The sequence below is a fragment of the Anas acuta genome, chromosome 11 (assembly GCF_963932015.1).
Source record: "Anas acuta chromosome 11, bAnaAcu1.1, whole genome shotgun sequence".
Lineage (NCBI taxonomy): Eukaryota > Metazoa > Chordata > Aves > Anseriformes > Anatidae > Anas > Anas acuta.
The window spans coordinates 16,103,600-16,127,662 of record NC_088989.1 but is presented as its reverse complement, the minus strand read 5'-3'; the positions used below and the strand labels follow the sequence as shown (position 1 = coordinate 16,127,662).

The following is a 24,063-nucleotide window of genomic DNA, read 5'->3' as shown; positions in this document are numbered from 1 at the left end:
CTGCCGGCAAACGGGCCCGGCTCCGTTTGTTTCTTTACAGAGAAAAACGGGGAAGAAAAACAAACAAAAAAAAAAAGGTGCGCGGAGGCACGGGGCCGGCGGGACCCGTGTCCCCCCTCCCCCCCCTCCCGAGGTCGCCAGACCCCGCGGGCGCCCAGGGGAGCGCGGTCCCTGCCGGGGCTGCCTTCTGTCGCGCCCATATCGCGACACGACAGGCGGGTAACTGCCAGCGCGTCCCCCCAGCCGTCTCCAGGCTGCCGCCGCTGCCCCGGTTAAGGAAAGGCCCGGCCCGGCCGCGCACCTGGGGAGGCCCCGGCCCGCCCCCCCCCCTTCCCTCCCCTCACGCGGGGCCCGGCGGCGGGGGAGGGGCGCTCCGGCCCCGCCGCGCAAGGGCCGCACCTGGCAGTGCGAGACGACGAGGCTCTGGTTGCCCTCCCCGTGGTACTTCCATTCATTCTCGTCCATCTTCTCCACTTCCATGCCCGGCCCGGGCCGCCCCGCCGCGCCCCGCGGGGACGGTGCCTGCCGCCGGCCCGCCGCCCTCACGCCGCCACCATGGCGGCTGCGCGCCGCCCGCCGCGCGGGAAGGGCCGCCCGGCACCGCCCCGCCCCGCCCCGCCGCCATCTTCGGGCCGGCCGCCTCAGCGCCCCCGAGCCCGCTCGCAGCCTCCGTTGTCCCCTCAGTGTTGTCCCCTCCCGGGTGAAGCCCGTGCCCCTGCTCCAGGTTTCCCTCCTCCTTCAGGCACTTCCCAGGCTTATCGCGTTAAGGGGTTTCCTTCGTCTCAGCAAGGCTGAATTCCACATGAATAAACTGAACTACTGTAAAACAAATTGTCTAAGCACCTAAGCTAGCTGTCACAAACTCAGGGTCAAATCCTGGATTCCTTAGTCCAGTCAGTTTTGAGTTTTGACTGCAAAGAACAGAACTCCAATTACCATTTAAAATTTACCTCTAACAACTTACAATTTTTCCCTTTTCTTTCTTCCTGAGGAAGGTACTCCATAACAGTAACCTTGCAAGCAGGTGTTACCTTCTGATTCCCTCGTATAACAAACACACTATTTGAGTAGCACCCAACTATGACTTACACAGTCTTTAAGAAGTCAAAGCAAAGAACAGGGTATGTTTTTAAAAAGGAAGAGATGCACATAGAAGGCTGAAAATAAAACCTTCAAAAATCTGCCATAAGTCACTGATTTTTGTGTTGTGCTGTCATTTTAATTTATAACCTAATTTCAACTAGATTTTTGAAAAATAAATGGAGTCTAAGCAATACATGCTTCCTTTTTGCCAAAAATGTGGATTGATATGCACTTGTCCTTTTTATTTAACAATACGCTATAGACTTGTATGAAAAAGGAAATGTGAATACCTGATTCCTCTGGCCATTTAATAAAGACAAAAATAATGTCACAGGAGGAATGTTTAAAGTATGTTTGTCACCTTGCATGTTTGCTAAGTTCCATTATGTTGTGTTATAACAAACAGATACATAAAAAAAGAAAAAAAGTGTTATCCCATGTTATCCAAACGTGGTAGAAGAATTTCATTCAAGGTTACATACAAAACTTTCAGTGGAAGCATTATTCCGCAATTAATGTACATCAGAGACATAGGATATGAACACTTAATAGGCTTACATGAATAAAGACAAATATGTTAACTGGTAGTGGCAGAAGTAATTTGTCTTAATAGAATCAACTTGTAATACTAGAATTTCTTTAAAGTTTTCATACCTCTAAAAAGTACACGGCTACACAGAAAAATAAAGTAGAAGTTGAGTGCAAGGGTGAAAAAAAAAAAAGTAAAAAAACACGTAAGCTTTAATCCAATCACTGTCTCCAGCAAGTGACTTCACCTCTTCCTCCCACATCTCATGGCACACAATTACCACTTTGCTACATTGCAGGGGGGTTCTGAAAATGCATTGGTGAAACTTTGAAATTAGAGGGACAAAAATGTAGTAACATATTTCTCTCTGTGTTATCAGCTTTTAAGTGTTACTTATTTTAGATACTATCTACAACACACACAAACTTAAGTATCTTAGGCTTCTGTGCTGTTAATGATGTTAAAGTGTTACTTAACTGGAATTCCTCCAGCATAGTCTTGCGGTATAAGTACAGCTTGTGTAGACATACCTGGATTATTCTTAATTAGCTACCTTGAGGACTAGCACAGAGCTCAGTGAGCTTCAAAATCCATCTGAGGATCTCAGTAGATAATCAGGTGCTTGTGGTATTTTAGTATGTAAATAAGCTATGTTAAAACTGCATCAGGATTGTGTAGGGTAATCATACCTCCAGTTCTGCAGCTTCCCTTAATCCCCTCACCTTTTTCTTTTTGATGGTGTTTGAAAGCATCAGGAGAACACCACAGGCTTAAGAATACATTTCCATTTTCCGGATTCTACAACTGTACCAGGTGGCTCTCTTGAGCTGTGTGTCACAGTTCTTCTTTCCTAGGTCTCTACACTGTCAGGGATACAAAAAACACAAACCTTAAATACAGCCTTTAAAACAGTGACCTCAGTATACTTAGCTGTGCAAATAGTCTTAATGCAAGATAAATAAAAGACTTTCCTACAAAATAAAATACAAGAACACTGATCATACGACATTCTTATAAGCTAGTAAAATACTATCATGTAAAGCTAGTCAAACATTTGCAGCTAGGAGAAGACAGCCTTCCTGCCTCTTTACGTAAAGGTAAACAATATGTTAGCTAATATAAATTTTCTTCCCAGTTTATTGTCTATCATCCCATGCTTGTAGTGGTATGTTTTTGTTTAAATTTGGTTTAAGCTATGGAACTAACCACCAACTTCACATCTTTAGTTTATTGATCTCAGCTCTCCTGGATTACCCCCGGTACACAGATCTTTCTCAGCCCACCACAACATGACTTCTCTCCCACCAGCAGACTTCAGCTCTCAGCTTTTGTCACGTCCTTTCCTCAGTCATGCCACAGAATTACCAGCGCAGGACTCACACACATGCAGTCTTTTATATACCTTGTCAATTTACCAAGGAATAAGAATTAAATACTTAAAAATGGTCTTATTTAGTCTGAGGCTAAAACAAAAGCAGGCAAGCGTTTTGCATTAATATTCTGATGGCTAAGCAAAGTTCATTAAATCCAGGTATCAGGGAAAACAGCATTACTGAGACTCATAATAAAGTCAGATGACAATAACATAAATGTCTTGTAAGCTTATGAGAAGGATTTTTGTTGTAAGTTGCATCTTGGTTCTGCACGTCACCAAAAAGAAAGAATTCTGTAAAAAGATTATTCTGCTATTTTTGAAAAAGGATAAACATGACACAGAAGATCCTATCCTGCGACCAAGAAACGTCTGCCTGAAGAAATTATTTAAAAATCAAAAATTCCAGACAAAGTCCAAGGAAGTTGAATAAACGTAACACTAAAATGAAATTTTTCTTTTTCTTAAATTAAAATTAATTCAAAAGATGCAATTATGTTTAATGAAGGTTACCTGACAGTTTTATATTACACTCAAGCCATCAATAATGGAGCATACTGATGGAACTCACACCTCATTGCAGTTCTAAAGCTTTACCTTTTTTATCTGGATTACGCTGCTGTATAATCTCCATGCCTTATTTTTCTCTTGAATCCATGATTGATCTACGTAATTTCATGCATACACCAGAAATCCAGAAAACCTCATGCTTCAGTTGTCATTTCACCATCTCGCAATCTGAGCAGCATTGACCCAAAGCAGGGGGGAATAAAGGTGACTAACGTGTAGTTTGATGGGGGGGAGGTGTTTGGTGTTGTGTTTTTATATTTATTTATTTAGAAATCATACCTGGTACTTCCAACCATAAGAAATATTTTATTTTACTCGCTAAGGAAGTTGATGGCTTTGGGAACAAGTATGTAGCAAGAAAAGGCGACAAGGTCAACAACAGACATTGTTAATCAACAAGAGCTTGCACAGACTTCCCCAGCCAGCAGTATCTGCAGCTGTGAGTCAACAAGTCAACAGGCATAACTACTGGGAGGTTACATGGCTAGGGGCTGGTGAAGAAGGAAATGAAGTTAAAGACCCAGAGCATAGATTCATTTCTTCTCTATATAGTATATAAAATGCAGATGAATTGTCAGAACAGGTGCGATTTTTATGTACAGGCAAGATCCTTAACAGTGTTTTCCATGGATAAGAGTCCTGTGTGTTCACTGAGAGGGGAAAAAAAATAAAAGAAGACATCAACAAAACACTACAAATGAGCCGGGATAGGGGAATGGATATACATCATGGTGAATTTTTTTGGATGAGTAAGAGAAAATAAATGGAGGAGGAGATTAACTAGAAACTGCAGGGGGCCTTTAAAGCAGAACATTATGGTGAAACCCTAGGAGCTTTGATAAGGTATTAAATCAGAATGGAACAAGACCAATCCCATCTAAGCACCTCCTTAAAGTCTGCTCTTACAGCATTTAATCCTGAGGGCAAGGAAGGAAAGATGAAGGGATAAAGAGCTTTTAGGTCTCGCCTGGTATGAAGTGCAACTGGAAAACAAAACGTTCCTTACAGGAAGAGGTACAAGCCAACTACCAGAGCTGTGCGTAAGTATGAGTTTTTGCTGCTTTTGCAACAGAGCAACACTTCTTAGGGCAGGTGCTGTGTGTCAAACTATCAGCACCCATCAGACATCCTTGTGCAACATGCAACTGCCCATGGGCAGCACCCCATGGGCTGACATCACCTGCACAACCTCCTGTGCTTAGCCCTTGGGCCTGGCAGTGGTTAGAGGACATCTTAATATTTTTTTTTGCGCAAGCCCTGTATGACCATCTTTAAATAGGCAAGGGAATACACTGACTTTCCTAGTTTTTAGCTCCAGCGCTATTGTGCAGCTATGCCCTTATGTGAAAAACCTCAAAACCTCCCCAGGTTGAACTCCTGGTTCACAAAGTACAAGGTCTCCAGAAGATTAACTACACATTGACATAAACTGGTCCCACCTTACATTTCAGCTTGTACCCCACAATGCCAAGCTGTGTGACAATACCAAGAGATGGCACAGAAGGACCGTGATGCAGTTTTTTTATTGATGAATCCTGTGTTACCCTGACACAGCCAAATACTTCAAAAGACGATGCCTCAGCTTCACAGGTACCAGAGTGTTATTGACTGGTGGAGCAATCACTGTATTCAAACAGCAGCACCTAAGACGAATGCTTCGCCCCCCCAATCTGGCCATACATTCCTGTCCCCTCTTTGCATTGTTCTTAGTCCTTTTACACCCATATGGCAAGGCAGGGCAAACGATTCATCCAACGAATGGTCAGATTGTCTCAGATTGCTTTTTACTTATTATAACATTTTAGTTCACTCAGCAAACCGCTATGCCACTGCACAGCCACATAAACCCTCCAGCTCTCATTAAAGGAGCAATGGGAACGCAACCAAAAGTGGTGGCGAGTGCAGCATTAGCCATTTGTTAGACCTGATTAAGCTGATGATGAAACTGGACTTTTGGCCACAGTGCAGAGCCTCCCAGCAAGGTGATTTGGGGAGGTTGTGGGGGGGAAATTTCAAGGAAAGAGGGGGGGGGAAAGCACAGAACGAGCAGATTTCTGGGTGTGCTCTGAAAACAAGCAGGGAGCACATCACCTGCCTTGGGAGCACAAGCCACATCACTCAGGCAGTCCACGAGCTGCCATTTGCAGTGCTCCGCCTCCCCAGGAAAAAAAAGGCTTCTGCCATCCCTTTATTGCCAGACCTACCTGTTCTGGACCTGTGTTATCACAGTATCAGCGATAGCACCTTCTACTTAAATGCTTTATTGATTTAAAACAGCAATTGCTAAGAGAGCTGTAGGTTGTTACCTTTAAGTGCAATGAAATGGGTATTTATCAAGTGATTAGGAAATCTTTCTAATGAAATGCTTGGCAAAAGCAAGTGTAAAACAATAAAAATAAGAACTGCAATGGATATGAAAGTATTTCCCTTGGAACAAAAGTGAATAATAAGGGTGCATCTCACATCTTTCCCACAAGTTTCTAGACAAAAAGTAAACCTAAGATACTCTCAAACCTAAGAGCTCTTCCTAACCATGACAGGAAAAGGAATACTCCAAAATATATGATCTTCTAAAAAGATTACACTTAAACAGAAGCAGGCCCAAAGAACAGTGAAGCCCCTTCTCATGCAAGGCTTGGTACCTTGGAAGGCACCAGTCAATGCAGTATGGATGTAAAAATTCCAAAAATATACCTGGGTATTCTACTTGGTGGTTGATTTTGAACCTATTTCATTATGAGACATTAAGAGTGCAGAGAAGAGACATAAAATCATGTTTAGAGATAGACTTAATTATAATCAAAGTAGGGAAATTGGTGAAAGTTACACTGACAGCTATCAGAAAGTTACTTGTGAAGTGTTAGAGTGATTCTGCTAGCCAGCCAAAAAGAAACAGAGCAGAAGCACTTCAGTGGTGAGAATTGTTCTCCAGCCAGAAATAATCATCTGGAAAGAGGAGATAATCTGACAAAAGCAAGCAAAGTAACAAAAACTAAGAAAAAAATCCTGTTATTTGATTCATGAGACCCCAGGAGCAGTAAGGAAATCCATCAGTAGCAGCCAGGCCAGCCTCAGAAGCACTGCTCACAAGGTGGTACAGTAGCAGCTCGTGTTTATCAAACGTATTTCCAATTTCTTACTCCGCACTGCAACAAGGAAGTAGGAGCCATTAGCTTGACCTCCGGTACTTCTGGATGTGGAGGAAGAAAAGTGGCACTGCCAATAAAAATGAAATATTCCAATCGTTCTTCCGTAAGGACCCAATTATCAATATTTTGTTCAACTGCTTTTCTAGGGTTTTGCAGGGTTGCAAAAAGCAATGGGAAACAGCCTCATCTGCTGGTTCGGGGAGATACAGACAGGTGCCTACACAAAGCCTAGCACTCCTCCCCCTTGCACCTCCCATGCCTCAAAGTCACCTTTTGTTGTTGTTGTTGCACTATGTAACAGAGCAGCAGCAAAAAAAAAAATCTGCCCATTCTCCTCACATGGCTGGGGACATCTCAGATGATCAATTAAAAGAAGCTCTGGGTCTGCTTTCTACCTCCTGTTTACTTGTAGACAGACAAGTCTGAAGGTGAGATTGCTCAACACCTCCCCTTATTTAGTTCTGCTGTGTGTCTTGTGATTTTGCTGGAATATTGTGAAAGTCCTGATCAGATCTTCCATGGGACTACTTGCTTCAAACAAGATAGAGATCTTTGCTGCTGTTTTTAAGTTTATTTCAAAAACTGAGAAAAAGAATATGCTGCTTTATCTCATTGAAGGTTAGATGTAACAGCACTTCTTAAGGAAAAGTCTGTACATTGAAAAAATCATGGGACAGCAGCAACTAGCACGGGACGACTTCAACACTGTGAAGCTAAGGATACATCTTTTGCTGCCTTTTTAGTCTCAATTATATTAAAATCTAAGCTTCTGCTAAGGTATGCACATAATTTTAATGTTGAAATGAGATAATTTCTGAATGACTGACTTCAGTCCCAGTTTTCTTACCAAATCCATTAAAAACCAGCCATATAGCTGCACACACTCCTCAGACATCCCCTCCCCATCTCCCCTACAAGCCCTTCCCAGCCCTCATGCTTCTCAGTGACCTTGGATCTACAGATGAGGCTGACGAGGTGCAGCTGTGAGCAGCCACATTGGGGCCTTAAGACATAAGACACTACTGTGTCTTATGCACAGGTTTGGTCACCGCTGAGCCAGGGGATTGCCACATGTAAGGACTGAACCAATCCTCCTGGGGTCTCTTCATCAAGCCACGTTATGTCACTGGTCCTAACTGGTCTAAAGTTAATAGTATTTCCAAATGAATCACTTGATTTTGCTGAAGTTAAAGCTTTAATGTCTGCCATTAGTTCATTATCCTGACTGCAGGAAGGATTTTAAAGTACACAGGTCACTGAAGTTACTTACCTTACCTCAGCGTCCCAGCTCCATACCTCCTTTAAACAGGACTGATCTCGTTTTCGAAGGACTGATTGGTTCCAGGCCCCATTCACAGCAGAAGGCTTTGCATTCACTGAACACTTCAGAAAGTCAGGCCGTGCTATTTTAATGTCTGTGCTCAGATGGGAGAGCTCAGACACAGAGATGCATAGGAAGAGGTTAAAAGTAGACGGAAACAAACTTCAATAGGAACGAGCAAGCAGATGGTACTTATGAAGATGCACTTAAACTGCAAGAAAAGGAAACAGAAGCAAATAAAAGAGAACAAGGAATGTGCAGAATATCAAAGCCCATAAGCCTGAACTGTTATTTTCACACGCAAATTGCATTTCAGAGATTAGTCCTAGAAGGCCATTAATTATGGTGTGAACAGCCATACCGTGGCTAACTCTTTATAAAGGCCACTGCGCTAATTAGACAGAGTTGTATAAAGAGGCTTTACGGGAGATTTTTCAAGAGACTAGATCCATATTGATCCACTGGGGAAAAAAAAAATACGATTTCAGGAATAACCTGTATTACCTGCCAAAATACGGCCACAACAAGCGACTCAAGCAATTATTCAAAGGAAAAAAAATAGATAAAATAACAACACAGCATAACCAGCGCTTACCTGTGCTCTGTGTAGGCATAGGAGCTGCATGTACGTTAACCCTCTTGGACATCGCAGCATCTCAGAGAGGTTTAACAATGTTTTAGTGGAATATCCTTGTACAAGGACCCCTCAAGGACCAAAGGCAGAGGACAGAGGTATGATCTTGCCCTCTCAGCTTCTAGCTTTCCCTCAAATCACACACCCAGTATTCAGTTTGTGAACATTTCCCAAGGGCCCTGCTGAATTTAGAGAAGAGTCTGAACCTCCTGGTCAGTTTTACTCCCCTCTCTATACCCACTGCCCCCCTCTGAGCATCATTTTGCCACATTTAACTCTTTCTGTAGGGCATCCTTTGCCAGAGGGACAACTCCATGTTCCAACCAAATGCCAAATAATTCTGCTTACACATCATCATTTTCCTAACAATGGATTTTAGAAGTGATGCTTCATCTCACAAAGATGGCTTACTTAATGACCAGCAAGATATGAACATTTTTACTTCTGCTGGAGTATTCTACTTGCAATACTGTATTTGCGAAAGCATGCTGTGGCTTTTAGTTATTTTTCTGAATATAGAATTCCTGGCACATTTAATAAATAAGAATACGAATACATTATAGTAAATGACGTGCATAGCAAAATAATCGTTTGCTTTAATGGAAGAAAAATTTGTGAATAGTTTTCCATCCTTCCCTTTGTGACCGTTGTCCTCCATTATCTCCCAAAGCATGTTCTTCATAAATCAATACAGAATAGTCTACTACAATACAGAAATCTAAGCCAGAGATCAAATTGAAGGATATTCCCAGGATCATTGCTTGAACAGTAGCACCTAAGTTACTATTAGAAGAACAGGTGTGTTCAGAGCTTTCATGGAAAATGGCTTAATAAACCTGCTGTCAAATGTCTTCCCCATTTCAGTGCCTGTTCAATCCATAAAACAGGATTGTTTCATTCAATTCCGCTCATTCAATCTATCCCCATGACAGAGCAAAGATGAACCAAAGAATCGCTCTTCAGGACAAGCAATTTAGGTGCTTCCCTGCTTCCAAGAAGAGGCTTTGCATGACTGTTAAGCCATGGCTCTTGGGACAGGGACCTGCTGCCACCTGGGAGCACACAACCCACCACTTTTACTGCCCTTTGATGGTCTCAAGTGTCAGCAGAATTAACAGCTCCTTCTAAGGCAGTAGAGAAGGCAGAGAGCAGATCACTGAGTTGCTGAAAGTTCAGACCCCTTACTGAGATGCAATTCTCTTCTGCTCTTTACTGACATCATTCTTTTCTCTTCCAATTACACCAAAACAAACCTTTTATATCCATTTGCTCCATCCTACCTCTTTTCAAATGCTTCTCCACCTATAAATGCAGCCATTCAAGTCCAGTATTCTTTAAACCACACCACACAGGCAACATAAAGTAAAAGTTTACTTTACATGGAAGTTAAGTTTAAAACAAGTTTTTTCTGTAGTTTGTCTAGGTTTATCACCTGCACAACCAAACATTTACATCTGCAAGAGAAATCAGAGGAAATAGGAAGGAAAATCCCTTTCTCTGACCCTAGCTGGGACCAGCTGACAGATGTTTGCCTCATCTGTTCCCAAAAAACTCATCGATGGACATTGTGGGGAATACCTCCCAGTGCACAGCTATGCTGAGCTGATGACTAATTTCAGTCTGCTTTGCTGTAGTAAATATCCATTAAATATTCATTCTTTCTCTAGCCAAGTGACCGTGGATAAAGGGAACATTTAACATTTCCATGCTAAATGTTTATTAAATAAAAAAATAAAAGCTGCTTTTCCTGCCTATGGTTTAACTTGCCTACCTCTATGATAGACAGAAAAACAGAATTCCAAAGCAGGAAGTCCTCAGAAGTTATATGGAAAGTTATCAATAGAAAAAGTTGCTCTACCATTCCTACAAACAGATAGGCACGTCCACGTACGTATTAGGAGTAAGGAGAAGTGGCAGCAAACTTCCACAAGCACCATACTGTTCTTTTAGACCACAGTGCATGATATAATGCTAATTGCCCTTCCTTGCTATCAGATTTTCAGGCATACTCCTGTATTACTTCCAGCATAAAATACAATCTTTATTTTGGTAGAAGTAACCCTTCTGCTGCTGCCAGTTTCCTAAAGCAATCATTTCCAACACCGTGTCTACAGTAAAAGCAGCGTTACTGATTAATTGGTTAGCTGAAAACATCCATAGGGCTCCCATCATATGAATGGGGAGAGTATGTAATTATGTGAAAGAACATCAATACACTGCTTTATTCTTCCTTTTATAGGGAGATGTCCACAAAGGCACCAGGTAGATTACATACAATATCACGGAATAACCCTCTTTGGACCCTCTTCCAAGAAGTCGACACAAAGGTGCAAACAATAGCTCTGTAACAAAGCATCAAGGCTGAACAAAGATTGTTTAAGACAATCATTAAAAGCAAGTTCTGCTTTCTCTTCCTTTAAAGGGGCAAATACCTTTAGATTTTGTATGCAGGTTTTTCTACTACTCTTTTTTTTTTTTTTTTTTTTTTTTTTGCATCATAGCAAAATGTTTGTCAGAACAAATGATGCCAGCCCATAAAGAACTCCTTACACATTCTACATGTATATAATAATCTCTGGAGATGATAGACCTACCATTCCTCAGGGAAAACATTCAACAGTTACTGAAAAGCGTTGGTAGGACATGATAAAAGCCATCATGGACGTGACACACCAAGATAGGAAAGAAAAATACTAGCAAGCCCATCTGTATCACAGCCACGTGAATTCAGACATGACATCAGCACCTGAAATTGGAGGGGAGGTACACACAAAAGCATCAAATGGCAACCAAAGATTTAAACACATACCTGGGGTAAAGAGTTCAAAAGTTGGAAATTAAGCATAAGGCTCAGAGGAGTCAATTCTATTCCAAACTTTTTTCATGCTGAAAATAAAAAAATAAAAATTAAAGAACCTATTTTAGGGCTTCAACTTCCCTGGGGGTTTTAGGTAAGCCTAAGAATAGCTGCAGATGTATGCATAAGGCTTCGGTGGTGTTGCTGAAAAAAGAATCCCAGCTTTAATACATTTAGTTGGGTGTTTGAAGCAGTGGAAGTAACAATTCATCACAGCCAAGTTAAATAAGTAGTTTATAGGCAGTGAACCCCACCAGGACATGTATTACAAAAACAGCAACCACCCAGTATTGCTCCCCACTGAAAATCTTCAGATAAACACATCTTCAATATTTCTGAAGACTGAATTTTCTGAAGTAATCCCAGGAGAAAATGACTATTGTAAAGAAACCTGCAGAAATTCTAAAAAACATTAGCAGAAGGTAGAGTAAAAAGTGTGTATAGCTTATTAGACAGGATTCTAGAAGGCTAAAGTTACTGGGCAGCTTTTCTCATCGTTTCTCCTCACTTAGTTAACAAAGCTGATACCAGATCTCAATATTCTCAATTATGGATCCTTGTGAAGTAATAAAGGACCAGATCTCACCCCTTAAAAGAGTAACTTCCAGGTCATTTAAAGGCATTACAGCAGTTAGGAACAGCATACAAAATAAACCTTTAGGCGTGCTGTTACACTCCCCAGTCTGGTATGAAAATGAAAGAGCTGCCATAGTCTAGAAAAAAAAAACAAAAACAATGCCTCCACCCTCTGGATTAACTTTCCCTTTTTAATGCAGCACTCTTGCTATTCTAGTTCTTAGGGTCGTTGTCCAGACACAGCACCTGCCAATGAACCAGCATTAATCTCTTTTCATTTCCTGCTGTTACAGAGGGTTAGCAACTTTCACTTTAAAAAAAAAATATATATATATATGTATATATTTAACATAGAGGACAGAGACACCAGAAGAAGGAAGAAAAAAATACGTCTTGTATGTGCTTTACTTAGGATTTCTAGTCAGGTAAATTGAAAGATATACACAGGATCCCTGGATCACAGATCAATAGACTGCATTTAACTTCAAACTTTTGATTCCAGACTTCCGGTTTTCATTCCATGAAGAGTTCAGTCATCGGTATTTTAGATCACATTTAGAGAGAATGAATGCTGAAGGCCTACGGGAAAACAGCTAAATACCTATTTTAAAAAATACATGCAGCTTTTCCTGAATATACCACTGAGATTGTAAAAACATACGATTGTGACAAAGCTTAAATAGATTCTCTTCTTTGCTGCAGGTGACTTGCAGACAGTCACCTGCAAGTGACTTGCAGGTTTCAGCTTCAATTAAATCTTCAATTGATGCTTTAGAAATTAACGACAACTCCCTGAAGCTTGTACACAGGCCTCGGATAAACACCGCAAATGCGTGAAACGTTCATTTAGGCCACAGCCAAAATGCCTTCTGTGTTAAATATGGGAGCGATCATACTGACTTCTATGAAAGAAGCAGCTTTCTCTCGATGTGCAGCAACGAGTCATCAACAAAATATGAAGACTGGCAGATACTAGCCAAAATTTTGTGAAAATACTGGTTATTCAAAAAATACTCCATAAACGTGGTTTAAGAACATGCTTAAAAAATTCCATCAAAATTCTTTATTCCACATTAAATGTCCAGCACTACTAAGTCCAAGTACATATTTAATTACCATTGAATGTGCTTAATTACTGTTGGCTGAGGTCTATTCAATGCCTTTGGTTATAGGGTCAGCCCATTTCAATCTGGGCCAAAAAGGAAATGATGTCCCTCTCCATTTGTACCCACCCCCCCTCCCCCCCAGAATATTAGAAAAAAAACTTTGACCAAACCCTTGCAACCACCTTCAACACGCAGTGAAGTGAGAAATGCATGTGATAACCTCTGGTACCCCCAAAGAAAAGCACCATATCCCCAGAAGAAAGAAGCCAGATCAGTAACACATTATTTTGAGCACTAAATGAGATTTTATTGCATTGTACATGTTAGAACAGTTCCATTCTCATTTATACTTCTGCAGCTTTGAAATGCGCTGTCTGCCTCCAAACCCCAGGATAACCCTAACTCACAGAGTGAAAAAAGTTGAAGGTTGCTGCTGCAATCTATTTGAAGAATATCAAAAAGCGTAAGCCACTACAGATTTTATACTTCTTCACTCTTACAGGTGCCTTTGTGCAAATCTAACCCTTGGGGCACACATTTGCAACAGAAGCATTCACAAAACCTTGCTTTGATGCTAGTGATGCTGTGCAAGTAACATGCAGAGGAGTGGTGCGAAGCATAGCTTGCATGTTCATTTCATATTGATCTAAAGCTTACTAAAATGCGTACAAAAATGACGTACAGTGAGAGTACCCAGTATTTTACTTACCCATATTTAGCATACAAAGTAAAGCTGAAGTCTTGCAATAACAAATAATTTTAAGTATTCATGAATATTTGTAAGAATTTATAAATAATTGGCAAGTCCCTTTCCTCCTTACTGGCAGGAGGGAAGAGTGCTCAGTGCTGCCACACCACAGAGACAGGTTTGGTTGTTTGAGGATATAACGAACCTGCTTCTGTGCAGCATTGCCCGACTACCTGGAACTAACAGAACAACCCAGGCTGTCTTCCGACAAGTTAAATATTTTCTGGTCAAACTCAACTTAGTTTCCTTGCTTGTTCATTCTTCCACTGTGTAGTAGACAATCATCCCAAAAGTCAGACTGGAGTAAGGAAAGCTCCCTAGTAAGACCTACATTATGATGCTGACTGTACTTGTTACTACCAAGCTACACAAAGTTAATGGTTTATGCTTTTGAAAGTTCATATTCAAAGCTGTTTTGTCATAGCATCTACAAAGACTATTTGTTTATACATTTTTTTTCCCTCCTCAAAAAACGTGTTTCAAAGACAAACTTGCATTCTGGGCAGATCTCCAGGATTACAACCTTTTTTTCCCCCCCAAGTTTGGTATGTATTTAGCCTGAGAGGTTTGTCTGAAGCATAAAAGAAACTCTGTGATGTAATTTTTCTTCTAACTGAATTATGTATGGTAAAGTTATGTTATCAGGTTATATATATTTGCAATTCTGTCTTTCAGTGACTCTGGAGTGGTTTGCTCTTAACATAAATGACTAAACATTTATCTTTCACAGTACTTAGATTTTAAGAACCCCTAGGGAAAACAACTGATACCACATAACTTCTGCTAATGAGGCTATACAAATATTACCATCAATAATCTTGGGTCCACTAGTTTAAATTAGTGATAAAAAACAAGCTTGTTGCGAATCACAATGTAATTTGAATTCTTATTGCTACCTGATGTGCTCAAGATCTGTGTATAGTCTGACTGCAAAGGGCAGCCAAACCTCAGTGCACAGCAATCCCCCCAAGCAGATGAACATCTATGGAAGTGTTTTATAAATACATTTAATAATAAAGAAAATGTGACTAAAATATATTGCTCCCTCAAGAAGTTACCAAATTTACAAATTCCCCTTGTCAGTTTACTTCTCATTAGAGAATTTGAGATGACTTTATACTAGAAAGCAAATATCACTTGTTAATACTGGAATAGGTTTAATCCTTTGAAAGACAATGGTGAAAATGAGCCTGTTATTCACAGAATAAAAACTATCAACAGCAATTCTGGTGTCACAAGAGAAAATACTTTTTATTAGAAGTAAATGTGACAGTAGAAGGTGTCAACATTACTAATCAAGAACTAGAATGCCTCTACCAACCCCAAAATGCACATCTTCCCATTACACCACGTCAACATGCATCAGCTCGAGCCTGGAGGAACCACACAAAGCCCAGTTCATGACCATGGATTTGATGCACTGATAGCACATACTGCAGAAATGAAGATGAGATCAGAGTTCTGGATCACACCTCTTACCATACAAATGAAGAGAAAAAAAATGCGAAATGGAAAAACCATATATGCATTATTATTAAGCAACAAAATCTGAAGAAAGTTAATAATGTGAAAGGAAAAATTAGTGGTTAAAATAGGTAAGAAACCAGCTATGCAAAACACAATGACCTTTTAATGTACATCAGTAATTAAAGTGTAACGTTTTTAGGTACATCAGTAATTAAACCATGATGAAGACAGTAAAACTGTTGAAGCCATTCATATATTCAACAAATGTTTTCCATCTGTATTTGATAATGCAGATAACTTTGTACTACACAAGGATGATGAAATACTTCCAATATATTTTAACTAGAACAGACAGCATCAAAATCACTTTTTTAATTTTGTAAGGAAAAACATAACCACAAGATCCTGAAAAACTGTCTAAGAACTGGCTTTGGATATCTATGGGACCCTGACGCCTATTTCTGATGAGTTTTGCAGCAACTATAAAAAGTTTCTCAAAAGAGCAGGTGTCCCAATATTAAAAATGTAATAACTAATAACTGCAGGAGAGCTGGAGCACTTTTAATAACTAAATAAAAAAGGTTAGTTAATATAGAATTAGTTTACTTCACAAGAAGCATAATTAGAAGGAAAACAGCATCATTACTTCCAGTTATCATTGTTTTATAGAAAAGCTATCCTGTTAAACTTCAGTTCCATTCTTTGTGTAATTGCAGTACCACAGACTCCTTGCGCTTTTATAAGACACTTCACCTAAAACATGGCATTCTAAACCAAATAAAACTACACAGTAAGAAATGCACTGAGTGAATTAAAAATAGGTTAACTGTTAAATGTGCTATCTTCTGCTTATGGCAGTACTAGATCTGAATTAATTTTTCAGTGTTCTCAGTGAAGTGAAAATCAGAGTAACGTCACTGCTGTCAGAGCTGCAAAGGGTGAGAAACGAGGTTTGGGTTGGTTGGTTCACTACACTCATTCCTTAAGAGCACACTCATGCACATATTAAAGAAATGAATGAGTTTGCAGGAAGCATATGTGTAATTCCTAGTTAGAAGAGTACGATTTACACAAACTTACAAGGCTTAGTCTTTTTAATCCTGAAAAGAAAAACCAGACTGACCTTGATTACAGTATGAAGTACATCCAGGAAGCCACACTGAAAGGCTTCTTCCTCTTGAAGATAAAGGAATGAGGACACCAATGTTTACAGATCACATTTAAAACCTGCCAAATCCCCCCTTGAACTAACACTAATTGTAACAGCCTTAAACAAATACAGAGAGCAGACAATACCCTTACCTCTTGACCTTTTCAGACCATAACTAAAACCCTCTCTATTTTTTAGCTGTAAATAATGAATCGGGGCATGCTATATAGGACCTGCAGTACGTAAGTGGTAAGGGTATGTAAACTAATGGGACCTTCTGCATTGCATGGGTTTTACAGCTGTCGTGTTAAACTATGACACAGCTCATAATGACAAAGCTTTTAAATAAGCATCTTTGCAGCAAGGCAATCTTTTTAAGAAACAGGCAAACACATCCTGTTTCATGTGTAAATGTTTCTTCTAGCTTTACTTATCAACAGTTTTCCTGAAAAAGTGATGGCACCTTTCTTCCTGCCAACAACAGCCTCCTTTACTACCAAGTGCTCTGTTCTCACAGAAGGGCCTTTGTTTCTCACAGCACTGTCCAAGAGCTCTTGGACATGTTTGTAAAGCAGTGGAATGAAGCTCTAGATGTCACAAACTAGTCCGGTCTCTTTACTTGCAGATCAGGTGTTTGCTCCACTGAGTCCCAGCCTCCTCCACCTGCAGAGTAACTTGAACTCTGCACCTGCAGCACAAGCGTATGAAACTGAACTTGAATTACACAGACAAAAGCGTCCCTTTTAATGGTTAGCATCACATTTCCAGAGTAGGTTCTAGCAAGTGGGGCACAGGATGCTAGATGTAAGCTATTATACAGTGTACCAAGTGTGTGCTGCTGGAGCAGGATGATTAATAAATGAGAAGCAGAGTACACCAGAGCTGGATTCACCCAGGCTCTTCTCTGCTCTTACGCAGCACACAAGAAAAGAACATCCAAAAACGGCTACTGTACCCTGCTTGTCTGTCAAACCACACCCACTATCTGGAAACCATGCCCGGTGTCCTCATTCACCTCTAACTCCGCTCCCTTGAACACTTAGTGCTCCATAAAAGCCCCTGTTCAGCTGAACGCTGTGCTACATCCTTTCAGCCAAGCTATGCTCATCTAGCGTGCAGCAAGGCCAGATATCCTGCAAATGACACTTATCCAAAGGGGGTATCTCTCCTTAGTAGATTTAAAGTTACTTCATACAGTTAGCAACAAACACAAATTTGTCTCTTAGAGGTCCTAAATAAATATCCCGTACAGGCAATTCTATCACAGGAAAAGGTATTACTAAAAACATAAAACAATGTCATAAGAATGGATTTTTCACTCTTTTAAGGTCTTGCAGCAAGTTTATTTTTTTTATGATAAATATTTTTTACTTAAAATAACCCAGAAACTCATTTATTGGAGTAACAGACTAGAAAAACAATTGTATTTTTATTCTTCACCAAGTTTTAACTACTAAGGATATGGCACTATGCACATTGTTCAGATGAAACAAAGACTGCTAGATGAGCCTGCCTCCAAAATAACAAGGCAAACAGCAGTGAATAAGCCACAGCTGCTTCTAATGCAAACAAAGAACTAACATCTTCATGCAGGCTGGAGTTCTGCCCTTTCCAGTTTGCCCAGACTTGCCCCTTCACTGTATGTTTTACCATGTTATTGACATGGTGTAAGATTTTTATATACATATATTTTTTTGCTGACATCCTACCACCAGACAAAGCTCTTTCATCAAGTATCCAGCTCTGACTGAGCACTGGACTACCAGAGAACAACTGTGCAGTCTTCCACAGCTGCCTTACAAGCCACAGCTTCTGACTTAGAACAGCTCTGAGGAACCAAATCCCATTCTGGAGTCTCCACGTAAACCAGAAACAAAGTTTTGATATTACATTGAAACCACTGTGTTTGATTTATTACCTAATTTGTACCTAACAGTCCCTAGAGACACAGACAAGATGAGAAGGAATCCAACCTAACTCAAGAAATGGCAGTTTCTTGTTTCCCAGAAAAATCACAACAGTTAAGTGATGCTTATCATTAGTGTTTGACTCCAGCTTTCAACATGGCTTTAAGTTGCAGTTTTAAATATTAACTCCATCTCCCAATGAACTCAAAAACATTTGTGTAACTGATTGAGTGTTAGAAAAACAATTTTGCTTCCAGTTTCATACAGCACACACTGAAAAACCACACAGCTCTACTCAGACACCTTGCGTCTGAGCTTAAATTAAGATTGTTGTAGCTATCTGAAATAAGGGTGAATATTTTTAGGGCTTCACCTTAAAGGTAGAGTATCTGAAATGATTAGGAAGAGCTATAGAAAGCTTTCAGAGCAATGTTTCAAAAACAACAACAGAAGTCAAAAGCAGTTTGAACAAATCTTTATTATTCTACTTCAATAACAAGAAATAACAAGATAACTATTTCCCCAATCCCTTTTATCAAAATGTTGGGGAAAGATGAAACCCAGCCCCGACATAAATGCATGCTTTGAAAGAGTTAAAAATAGAAGTTACTTTTTGTTATTTGTGCCTTACAGCCAAACTTGAACGACCCTGAGAAAACTCTGTGCAGACAAGTCACTGGAAGGATTTATGTGCAGCTTGCTAAATTTGTTTTTAATCCCGTGTTATTGCTTTGCAAGTTGAGTTTTTTTAAACCAAGTGCTAATCTTGACAAAAATTCATCATGAGGAGTGCTACAATATTGCTTTCTTATTGCAAATAGCTAGTACTTCCTTGAAAATATAAACGTGTAAAACAGTCAGCTGACTGCACAGTGCATTTACAGTACGTGATCCAGAGTAACAGGCAGCTTAAAGAGCTGCTTTATACATTAGCCCTTGGCCACAAAGAACTTGGCAGTGCTACTACGGCTTGAATGACTATAGGGTGGAAAATACTACCACTACCAATAAAAAAAAGAATGAAAGAGCTCTGTTCAATCTACTTTTATCAGAAACCAGGATATATATACATCGTTGAACAAGGAACAGGAACTTAACTAGAAACTGTCGTCATGTTGTAATTCTTGGAAGGGCTGGATCTGCTGCTCCTTACGACTGGTCCCACTCTCCAGCGGTTTGGTCGTCTCCTACCCCGGCTGGGGACTTTTGTAAAGGACGCAGATAGAGCCGTTTTCACCTATACGATAGGACACCTCGAAAGGGTCGACCCAAAGAGTCAATTCGCTGGGCAGGAGCTGGAAGAGCCTCTCGTGGCTCAGCCCAATCATCCCCGCCGCCTCGCCTATCAAGGGGTCCATCTTGTGGTTGATCCTAATGCAGCGGTACCCGGAGCCCTTGGAGGGCGCCAGGGGGAACCAGTGGTGCTTGTACCGCTCTGCGGGAGGAACAAAGAGCAGCGTCACCGCGGCCCCCGCGCCCCGCCACCGGGCCGGGGCCCCCCGCCGCCGCCGCCCCCCGGCTCACCGCGCAGCGCCTCCTGCAGGCACTCTCGGAAGCACCGCAGCCGCTCCTCGCCGATACCGCCGGCGGCCCGCAGGAGGCGGGTGACGAACGCCGCCGCCGTGCACACCTCGGTCCACATGGCCGCCCGGCCGGCGCGCCACGCCGCGCCCCTCCGCGCCACGCCCCCGCCCCGCCAGCCAATGGCGGCGCCGCGCCGCGCCCGCGTCACAAAGGCGCGCCCCGCCCCCGCCCCGCGGCAGAGGGCGAGGAAGTTGGCGCCGTCCCCAGCCACTTTCCCTTTCTGCTGGGATCTGAACGCAGCCCCTCCTTCCGCTGGGTCGGCCTTAGAAGTCACCTCCACCACCGCCACCGGGCTCTGCGGCTCTAACATCTTATATTCGGCCTTGTTAGAAGGGCACACGCTGCTCCTCCGCGCCTCCCCGAGGCATTGCCAAAGAGCCAGAGGGAGCTCACCTGTGAGGGAGCTGAACAGCATCTTGTTACCCCAGCTGCACAGCTCAATTGTTTGCACCTCTTACTCACTTGTCAGCTTAAGAGCGTGACATCAGCTCTAGCTCAGTAGCAGCAAAAGCCATACACAGTAGTTAAGGCTTATCTGCAGACCTTTATAAGCAGATCTTGTTTTACTGCTGCTGGAAAGTTCACCAGATACTTACTCATCAGTAGAAGCATGAAAAAGGTTTGGCTAGTATTGTAGTTGTTACTAACAATCAGTTGAACACAGGGTTAGAATTTACAGAAGTTATTTACAGCAAGTTTCTCCAAACATCCATCCCTTTAATCTAAGGGTCAGAAGTCACTGGGGCTACATCCAGAAATCCCAACGCACGTAGCTGGAGCACCAGGAAAGAGCAATACAAGAGAACAACTCAGCAGACTCAAGTCTCATCCCCCACAGGGGGAGCTCCCAGGGAAATGCTCAGTTACCACTGGCAATAGCAGGACAATGTGTTCATTAAAGCACCAGTGAATCACAGAGCCCCCTCTGGTTTATTTCTGCTAGGTGCTGCTATCTGAGGTGTTGAAGCAGTCAAGCAATTTTCACTATGTTTACAATTAGAACCTCTTCAGACCTACTGTTTGTAGAAAGTCTGCTTCAGGAAAGCAAGTTCCCATCCAGTTTGAACTAAAGCGTTTGAAACAGTATGACAACAATAAAATTCACATCACTCCTGCTTACTTGATGTTATACACTTGAGTAAGACTTCTTGACCCTGCTCTTCCCTACTTCATACGGAGCAACATGACCAAGACAGAAGGGTCAAGAACCTCAAGTCACAGAACTATAGCACCTGAATTTTGGATGGATAGTCATAGTCCCACTTTATGACTTCACGTTTTAAAGCCGTCGTTTAAAAACCTAGCCATAATATACTCCAAGGTTTATGGACTTGAAATAATTTTGTATGCCATTTTATAACCTAGCCAAAGATTTTTATCCAATACAGGAGGGGAAAAAAAAAAGGCATTTTATCTCTTCAAGGAAGACAGTGAATTTCTGTGCTTTCTTTTCCCTCACAACTGTTAGCCCTAGACGACCTCTTTTCCTGAGGAAGCGTAGAGCGCTGTATCGAGATACTATTTTATTAGAAAACATTTTCAGTTAAGTCCAGTATGCATTTTAGTAACTCAGACTTTAGGAATTAATTTCAAAAAATTAATCTTTGCCAGTAGCTGGACGTAAAGTCATCCAATTACTTCAGTCTTACTGAGAATCAGAACACAAAATCCATGTCTCCAGTTTTGGAGACTTTACTGGTAAGATTATCCAGGCGCACATGGACTACGCCACACCACCACCTCTGAGAAGGCACAATCATTACTTGTAGTCAAGTTACATGAAAAGGAGTAAGCTTGCATTATTTAAGATGCTACTTTGGTTTACACAAAATTCCTGTACAACAAAGTTTTACTGTCACTGTAAGACCAGCTCTGGGACTACATTTAACCTGCATATTCTGCCAGGTACTTATCTCAAACACTTCCCCACATTATTCACATCCCCTCCCTTTAGATAATAGGGAATTCCCCTACCATATCTGCACTGCGTGACTCCAAAACCTTTGACACCCTGGCAGTATTGCCACAAACACAAGAAGACAGCTACTCATTTCCAGATGACATGGACAAACACATCATTATGCTTACACTGAAGTCATTAAATTCTTACTAGCATTCGGAATAAACACAGCGTTACTGTTAACAGCATTAAGAGTTATCAAATCCAAACAAGGTATCAAACTGTGCTTAAGTACACAAAACACCTTCTCCTATCCAAGCTGCGTATGCCCATACGAATATACACACAAATCCCCAGTCAGACAAGGCTCTACTAAAGCTAGGACAGATACTAAGGGACCTGATTTTGACTTACTCACAAGAAAATCAAGTAAAGATCAGAGTAGAAAGGACTTACAAGCAACCAAGTGAAAAGAAGTTGAAAGCACTACAGGAGAACAAGAAAATGTCGCAACACTGCTAGCACAGATCAATGCTTCCTGCACTGAGGTCTGGCACCTAGGTCCACTAAGCAGTGCATTCAGGTGGATTAAGAAGGTTTTGCTGTAAAAATGAAAAGATGCCACAGCCAGCAGCTGATATCAAAGTCACACCTGGATCTCCACAGCAAGTTTCATACTGAAAGCTCAAGCTAAGCAAACCACAGAAAGAAGACAAAGAGAAAGCAATAGCTGTATGACTCTTACACTTTCATCTCCATGCCAGAAAATGGTTCCATATGCATCAGTATCTAAATCTTTGGAAACTAGTTTTTTGCTGCTTATTTCGATAGCTATTTATATAAATAGGCTGTTTTAGAGAATACCGATGTTTCCTATAACAAAACAGTGTGAATGTAATTAAGCAATTGTAAACAGCATTCCAGCACAAACAAGACCTGTTGAAATATGTCATTTTTCAGCAGAAACAAGTTTTAAGCAGTACTCTCTCTCATTCTGTCCCCACCCCCCCCCCCAAAAAAAAAAAAAAAAAAAAGCTTCTCCCCCACCTCCCATTTTCTGGAAGACTTTTAGCTTTGAGAGTTGAGAAACCTTATCACACAGGCAGCAGAAACAAATGAATTACCACTACCATGTATATCCTTTTCTTCCACAGAGTTTTTTTCAAGCTTATAAATTGAGACTTACCTTTGCTGTTACTCTGTTCACCTGCAAAGTCAGTTCTCTTCAGCAGAAACATCTGGAATGGAGAAAGACAGTCAATATCTTGCTACATCTTATTAAAAAGAAAAAAAAAAAGCATATACAAGTTTTCTACTCTATTTTTTCCTCAACTTTAGCTGGGGGGGGGGGGGGGGGAATGAAGCTGTATCAGCCATACATCATCACTATTAAAAGTAAAAACAGTAAATAAAAATAGCACAGACTAGGCTAGTGCTATTAGTTATCATATAAAATAATCATAAAATGAAAAATACGAAGACCAAGTAAAATCTAAGTCAAGATCCTTTTTGCTTAAAGCTCTCGGTCTGCCTTTCTAGAGTGACTGACACAGAAACCTAGACCCTCTACAAGAAGGCTTTAAATAACACAATAAATTTTTGTTTTACACTACCTATTTGAAGCATCTCTCATTAAACATAATCCAGTAAAAACACTCTTACAAACAGTAATTGCCTTTATCACCGCACTACAGAGCCAAACATGACGCTAACATTCCCACTACAGACACAAATAATATTTCCAAATACAAAGGACACATTCAATGAATTAAATGCCAAGACTTTCCACAGTCTCCTCCACCTAATAAGTTAATTAACAACGTATATCTTTTTATAAGAAGACTTACACCTATACCCCACCGGTAAAATGATGCAAACCTTCTCTTTACAACCACTCCCCCTTGTGCTAAGTAGCTGCAGCTGCCCTGCCTGAATCCTGAGGGCTCACCTGTGACCAGGTTAGTGCAGGAGCTGGGCCAGCTGAGAGCACCGCTCAGGCTGCCTTTCTTTTGGCCTTTATAGCTGGTCCCAGGCTCCCACTGTTTGTGCATGAACAATAAATAAAACACATTGTGCTCCAGCAGTGATTTTAGTGCGCTGCATGCGAAGG

At 41.1% G+C, this 24,063-nt stretch overlaps 1 protein-coding gene and 1 pseudogene across 2 annotated transcripts in view; both read right to left on the bottom strand.

The window, feature by feature from the left end:
• IPPK (inositol-pentakisphosphate 2-kinase) overlaps positions 1-8,198 on the bottom strand; it is a 37,015-nt gene extending 28,817 nt beyond the window's left edge. The window contains exons 1-2 of one of the 2 annotated variants that reach the window (XM_068694067.1): positions 7,974-8,198; positions 2,335-2,475 (exon numbers count right to left, since the gene is read on the bottom strand). In XM_068694067.1, coding sequence (XP_068550168.1) covers positions 2,335-2,364 — 30 coding nt within the window. In that variant the 5' untranslated portion in view covers positions 2,365-2,475; positions 7,974-8,198. Of the gene's footprint in view, positions 1-399; positions 587-2,334; positions 2,476-7,973 lie in introns of those variants that run through there. The other variant, XM_068694065.1, reaches the window with a different exon arrangement.
• A 10,730-nt stretch (positions 8,199-18,928) lies between these two features.
• Positions 18,929-23,191, bottom strand: LOC137862248 (protein BTG2-like; annotated as a pseudogene).
• Positions 23,192-24,063: the final 872 nt, after the last annotated feature.